Source organism: Triticum aestivum, chromosome 2D, assembly GCF_018294505.1.
Source record: "Triticum aestivum cultivar Chinese Spring chromosome 2D, IWGSC CS RefSeq v2.1, whole genome shotgun sequence".
Taxonomy (NCBI): Eukaryota; Viridiplantae; Streptophyta; class Magnoliopsida; order Poales; family Poaceae; genus Triticum; species Triticum aestivum.
This window is the reverse complement of record NC_057799.1, coordinates 29,854,924-29,861,063: the sequence shown is the minus strand read 5'-3', so window position 1 is coordinate 29,861,063 and position 6,140 is coordinate 29,854,924. Positions and strand designations below refer to the sequence as shown.

The 6,140-nt window shown below is 42.5% G+C and overlaps 1 protein-coding gene across 1 annotated transcript; it reads left to right on the top strand.

The window, feature by feature from the left end:
• Nucleotides 1-3,371: 3,371 nt before the first annotated feature.
• Nucleotides 3,372-4,575, top strand: LOC123051264 (ribulose bisphosphate carboxylase small subunit, chloroplastic 1-like). The gene is made up of 2 exons (XM_044474098.1): nucleotides 3,372-3,630; nucleotides 3,914-4,575. The coding sequence occupies exons 1-2, from the start codon at nucleotides 3,487-3,489 to the stop codon at nucleotides 4,292-4,294; spliced, it is 525 nt and encodes a 174-aa protein (XP_044330033.1). The 5' UTR covers nucleotides 3,372-3,486; the 3' UTR covers nucleotides 4,295-4,575.
• Nucleotides 4,576-6,140: the final 1,565 nt, after the last annotated feature.

Below are 6,140 nucleotides of genomic sequence, written 5' to 3'. Positions count from 1 at the left end.
TGCCTATGCCTTGCAATGTTTTATTCTCTTACATTTTTTGCTCAATCATATGATGTGTATTATCTAATGCGAAAATTCTTATGGAATACCAAAGTACGTCAAAAAATACTGTGGGAAACACATAAAGAGATGGTGTGACCCCATTGAAAACTAGTGGCAAAACAGTAGGACATTGATGAGAACCAGATAATAATAAAAAGCCAAAAACTAAAATTTAAAAACTAGAAAAAGGACAAACAACAGGTGTCAAAACAAGACAAGGACAAAATACCATAGTGCACTTGTCTTGTGAGGCATATTCCATCATCGATTCATCAAAGACATGTCACTTTTTCTAACCATTTTACACCGCAATTAGATACTATTTTTTTACAGTATTGCAGCAATTCCAATAAACCAGAGAACGTGTGGACTAGACAAATATGTGCAAATTACATATCCAATTGACGAGTCCCAAGATATCTTCTACTAGTAAAGTTTTGGCCTTCTATAATGAATTATCTGTGATGTTTTGTGTTTTTGTCATAAACATAGGTCCTTCCATGACGAAACTATCAATTTTGTTATAGAACCTACATCGGAGGTCAAAACCCTATATGTTTCATGACAAAATTCATATTCAGGCAAAAACCCTACGGTTGTTTCAGTACCTACCAAAGTTACTGAATTTCAGTAATTTCAGCTTGCATTTTGGCCAAAAGACCAAAATATTCACTTGAAATTCAAAACAATATTTAAAGATATTTTGAAAATATTTGAATTCATGTGTACAACTGAAATGACTGAAATATTCTGATTGAAAGGTAAATATTTCGGTGTCTACTGAAATTCCTGAAATTCAGTGAAATCAAAGAAATCACACTGAAGTGAAAACCAAGATGACACCACAACTAGCCCTTCCGTGAATGCGTGTAACATGTGGGGTGAGCCCAACACATTTAGTTCCATGACAGTGGGCTGCGATACTATGTGGGGCCACCATTCTCAGTTAAACGGCATGCCAAAGTTTGGAAAGGAATATAGCGCGCGGTCGGAACCTGACTTCTTGTGCGGAGCGCTTCACCAGTCCCAACGCGTGCGTGCAAAGGAGAGTTTTCGGATTGTGAGACCAATATGTAAGACTTTTTATTAGATTAGAAAAAAATGATGATACCACATCGTCATAGGAAAGGCCACATCTAATACCACGATGGAGCCATATCATCACTTTAAATGACGAAATAACTACCGTCTCATATAATGAAACATAATATTATGGATGACTTTCGTTCATGAATTTTAGTGTTGGCGTGGTTTAGTTTCATGGAAAAGAATTTCTTTATAACGAATGCGGTGGACTTAGATTTGGATAGTCAATGGTGATCTTAATATGATGTTTTGGGGTCTTTCCGTGGCTTTCATTTGATTTTCCGATGACAAAATTATACATTTCATTTGATGTCTGCTATTTTTTCCCCAAGTAGTCTTGAGAAAAAATGCATTTACACTGAAAGATGTATCACTTATAGAAATTATTTATAAACTAAACACTGATTTGATATCAAGTTCAGTTCAGCAATATAAGTGTTCCTACAAAATATGGATCAATGTTGTAGACCATCCAATTGGAATGGAAAACTGAAAGTAGTGCTCCCAGAGGAGGAGATAGGTGGTCAAGGAGGCGGGGGTGGCGTAGGGCAGAGAGGAACTGGGAGGAGAAGGCGCGGGAGAAGTGGCGGCGGTGGCGGCGCATGGACGCGTAGCAGTTGTCGAGGAGAGCGATGCGACTACGAGGTTGCGTGTGGAATTGGATATTTCTTAGTGAGGAAGGGAAAGCAGATCGAGAGGCATGTGTTATTTGGCCGCTGCCCAACCGACCATCATTTTTTCTCCCAGCAATCTTTTTTTTGCAGCGATCTGTTTTGTCTTCCAGCGATCCGACGTGGCATAGCCTAGGAAGCGCCCAACCTGCGTATCTTAATGTGTTTGATTGGAAGGGAGATTGCAGTTTCACATGATGAACCAATCTCAATTCTCAAAGCCCGCACTAGCTAGCCCTACTGCTGCTGCTAGCCCCGTGTATTACTAGTACTTGCGGGTTAATTTGACAAAAAAAGGGGGTATATGCAAAATGAAACACAGCCAGCTGGCGCCACTTGGCCGCCTCTGATTGGCTTTGGACTAAATTTGCAGGTTGTGTACAAGTTATAGGACTACATAGTTCACTTTTGCAAGTTTTAGGACTAAACCATCACATGTTAGCCAAGTTCTAGGACCTCTAGTGCTTTTACCTCCTAGTTCAATTTCTTTTTTTTTTGCGTAAAGAATAAGATCTAATATAAAGATTCACCGAAAGTCGTGCCTTAGGCTAGCGCTTTGTACATCAGTGATTTGTGCAACTGGATCTCTTTTCTGTTTTTTTTTATGTTTTTCTTCTTTCCTTTGGCACTTTAGCCCTCCCCTATACCTTCCTAAACATCAATGAAAAGGCAGATCACCTGCCCTAAAAGAAAAGATTCACCGAAAGTAGAAAGCACCTCAAACATAGTAAAAAGTACATCTAGGTCTATGGACCACCGAACGACACCGAACGACCATTGCCTCCGTCAAAACGAGCCGTTGTCTTTGCTCCCACACTGGTTCTAGCCAGACCTTGTCGATGGCAGCGAGGAAGTCTTCATGCACACGCCCCTAAGAATGAACGCTCTGGAGCCGTAGTCGTCGTCGTCGAATCCCTGAATCGGTCTGAAGAACCTGACACCAAATCTCGTTTTGCATATGCCCGAGGAGCTTGAAGACGACCGGATCCCGGAAGATTGACTCGAAGAAGAAGGGCCGCCATCTGTCCAAGCGCCACTCCTACAAGAACTAAAATCCTACTCCCTCCGTAAAGAAATATAAAAGCGTTTAGATCACTACTTCTTTACAGAGAATTCCCTTCCCTCCAAGGGGAGGCGAATCCATAGGCACATCGACGGATATGGAGGGGGGAAACATATATTTTACTATGCTAGTTCAGTTAATTCTACCAAGAAAACATATATTTTATTTTGAAAAACATTGTACAAATGCAGACATTCACATACACGTATGTACACCACCCTCTATGATTGCACACACGCACACTATACGCCTATGAGCATAGTTTCAAGAGTGAGCCAGCAAATTTTATGATAAAATGAAAATATTTTGCCCACCCAACTCACTCGCATCCTCAGACAATTTGTTATCAAGGAACTCACCCAAAAACAAGCAAAGCTAGAAAAAAGGTTGTGTGGCAGCCACCTAATGACATGAAGGACTGAAATTTCCAGCACACACAATGTATCCGACGGCAATGCTTCTTCCACTGATCCGGAGAAGATAAGGAAACGAGGCAACCAGCGAACGTCAGCCACCGCTACCACATCTGTACCAAAGAAACGAGTCTATATATAGCGTGGTGACCCGGCAATGGGGGCCTCAACTGTAGCCGGCATCCTCCTCTCCTCCAGTTAATAGAATACCATGGCCCCCGCCGTGATGGCTTCGTCGGCTACCACCGTTGCACCCTTCCAGGGGCTCAAGTCCACAGCCGGTCTCCCCGTCAGCCGCCGCTCCAGCGCCAGCCTCGGCAGCGTCAGCAATGGCGGAAGGATCAGGTGCATGCAGGTATGTCGGGCACTAATTGATATGAGTTTCTTTGTCAGTGCAAGTAATTCACTTACAGAACATCCCCGATGTATATAACCAAACCCATCCTCGAAATAGGACCCATATACTAGAACTAAGTACAACCAAAGCTTTATTGATTGTGAACAACCCAGCAATGCATATGAGAGCTGCCCATAAGGAGCAATTTTTGGCATGCCGTCTGATTTATTCTAGCATTGTTAGTACAATTAATTGACTTATCACCAAGTATTGAGCATCTGTGCGCATTCTATTCATTCAGGTGTGGCCAATTGAGGGCATCAAGAAGTTCGAGACCTTGTCTTACTTGCCACCCCTCTCCACGGAAGCCCTCCTGAAGCAGGTCGACTACCTGATCCGCTCCAAGTGGGTGCCCTGCCTCGAGTTCAGCAAGGTTGGCTTCGTCTTCCGTGAGCACAACAGCTCCCCCGGGTACTACGACGGTCGATACTGGACAATGTGGAAGCTGCCCATGTTTGGGTGCACCGACGCCACACAGGTGCTCAACGAGGTGGAGGAGGTCAAGAAGGAGTACCCTGACGCCTATGTCCGTGTCATCGGCTTCGACAACCTGCGCCAGGTGCAGTGCGTCAGCTTCATCGCCTTCAGGCCACCGGGTTGCGAGGAGTCCGGCAAGGCCTAAACTACGAGTTGAAACAATGGCCTATCTCGTATGAAGGTCTTTTGTGAACTTCACTTTTGTCCACAACTCTGCTGCACGACTCTGCTTTCGGACCGGAGCATACCTTTTGTTCTATATGATTTGTGTATGTATGTACGAACATAGGTTCTTGAGCATGCATACGTAATTCCTCATAGGTCTATATGCACCGGCTACACATATGCAAAACCTGTGTAATATTTATTATATACAACACGCGGACCATTGTCTTGCTGTTATTAATTCATGGAAAAGTTTCTTTATTTGGCACTGCAATGGATATGTCTCACAGCTAGTGGGTGGAAGAATTCAGTATTTGACATTAAGATTCCCTAATTTGCAATTGCAAATTTCTGTTTCTTTAATTATATATCACTACAAAATTATTATGGTTTCTTTTCCACGTCACTACCATCTGCTCCATTGGTTTTTGCTAGTAGAATAGGATGAAACATGGACACGGATTAACTGAGCTCGAGCTCATATGAGCTCGGGTGAGCAATAAAATCTGAAAATATTTAGAAAGAATTCAAAAATTTCTGATTTTTTGTGTGTGGCTTAATTTGACACATGTTATATATCCTTGCAAAGTTTCATCATAGACTGGCATTCATCTTCGTCACGGCAATAAACAAATTCAGCACTCCGAAAATAACTTTTTTGAAGCATCGATATTATTTTTGCATGACTTCCACAAATATAATTACATGATGAAACTTTGCAAGCATTGAAAACATTTATCACCAAAAAAATTTAGATTTTTTTGAAATTTTGTTTCAATTTTTTTTGGATTTAACTGTTCACTCGAGCTGAGTAGGACAGTTTCGATGAAATATATTTCTTAGAGACTCTTACTAAAGAACTTTTGTTGGTCTGGATAATTAGCATCTAATTAAAGTTTCATGAGCTTCATGTTTTATACTAGCTTGGGGAATTTATGTTGTAGAACTTTCCTTGTACATCCCGATGATGAGCTTTATCAAATGCTCGAGGTCTTCATGAGCAAACAAGTTGGACACACCCCTACTTAATCCTTGCGAGAGATTTCATATATTCATAGATATGTTTGCATCCTAGTTGCATGGCGATCCCTACTCCTTGCGTTAACATCAATTATAAGGCCTCCCCGTTTGGTTGTGGAGGTTGAAGCCAAAGGCTGGTTAATGCAAGCGTATGCTAAACAGGTCGGACCAAACCTATCATGTTGTCGGTATAGAAAAAAATAAACATGGCTAGAGCGAAATTCGTGAAGTTTTTATACAACTTTTCATCCTTGACATTCCAGGGTAATCGCTCCTAGCCTATTCAATAATATTTTCCAAACGACAATCCTGCTCGGACATCCTAGTATAGGGCATGATCCGTTGGAAATTGCCATTAGGCATAATCTCCTTACCGACAGGTCCTTTTGGACCAACTAGGGCAATAGGACAGATGTTCAAGCCCGGATAGTGGGTCTGGAGCATGGCCCAAGCTTGACGAGCATCTTCTCAGGCCACTAAGGCCTTTCACAGGGCAATCCGAGCATGCCCCTCCGGGAGGCGGCGGGAGGTCAAACTGGTTTTCCGACAACCTTTCTCCAGGCCATAGGGCCTTGAAAATACCCTCCATTGTCGGCCTCGCGATCTTGTTCAACTCTCCAAGCTGCTGCAGTTTCTTCCTAAGTGACACTCCAACAGCACTGGCTCGGGAAAAGATGCTGGAAATAATGAATTTCTATGACAGATCGGCAAATAAAATTTCCACCTAGATTATGAGTTGAAGCACAGACAGACTCACTGGCTATGATCTCAAGGGCCTGCCGCGTCACTCTCGGCATCAGCTAGGC

Excerpts from the sequence above, each read along its gene's own strand:
- LOC123051264 (XM_044474098.1), top strand. The coding sequence starts at position 3,487 with ATGGCCCCCGCCGTGATGGCTTCGTCGGCTACCACCGTTGCACCCTTC. Across the intron at positions 3,631-3,913 it reads GAAGGATCAGGTGCATGCAG|GTGTGGCCAATTGAGGGCAT; the intron begins GTATGTCGGGCA and ends CTATTCATTCAG.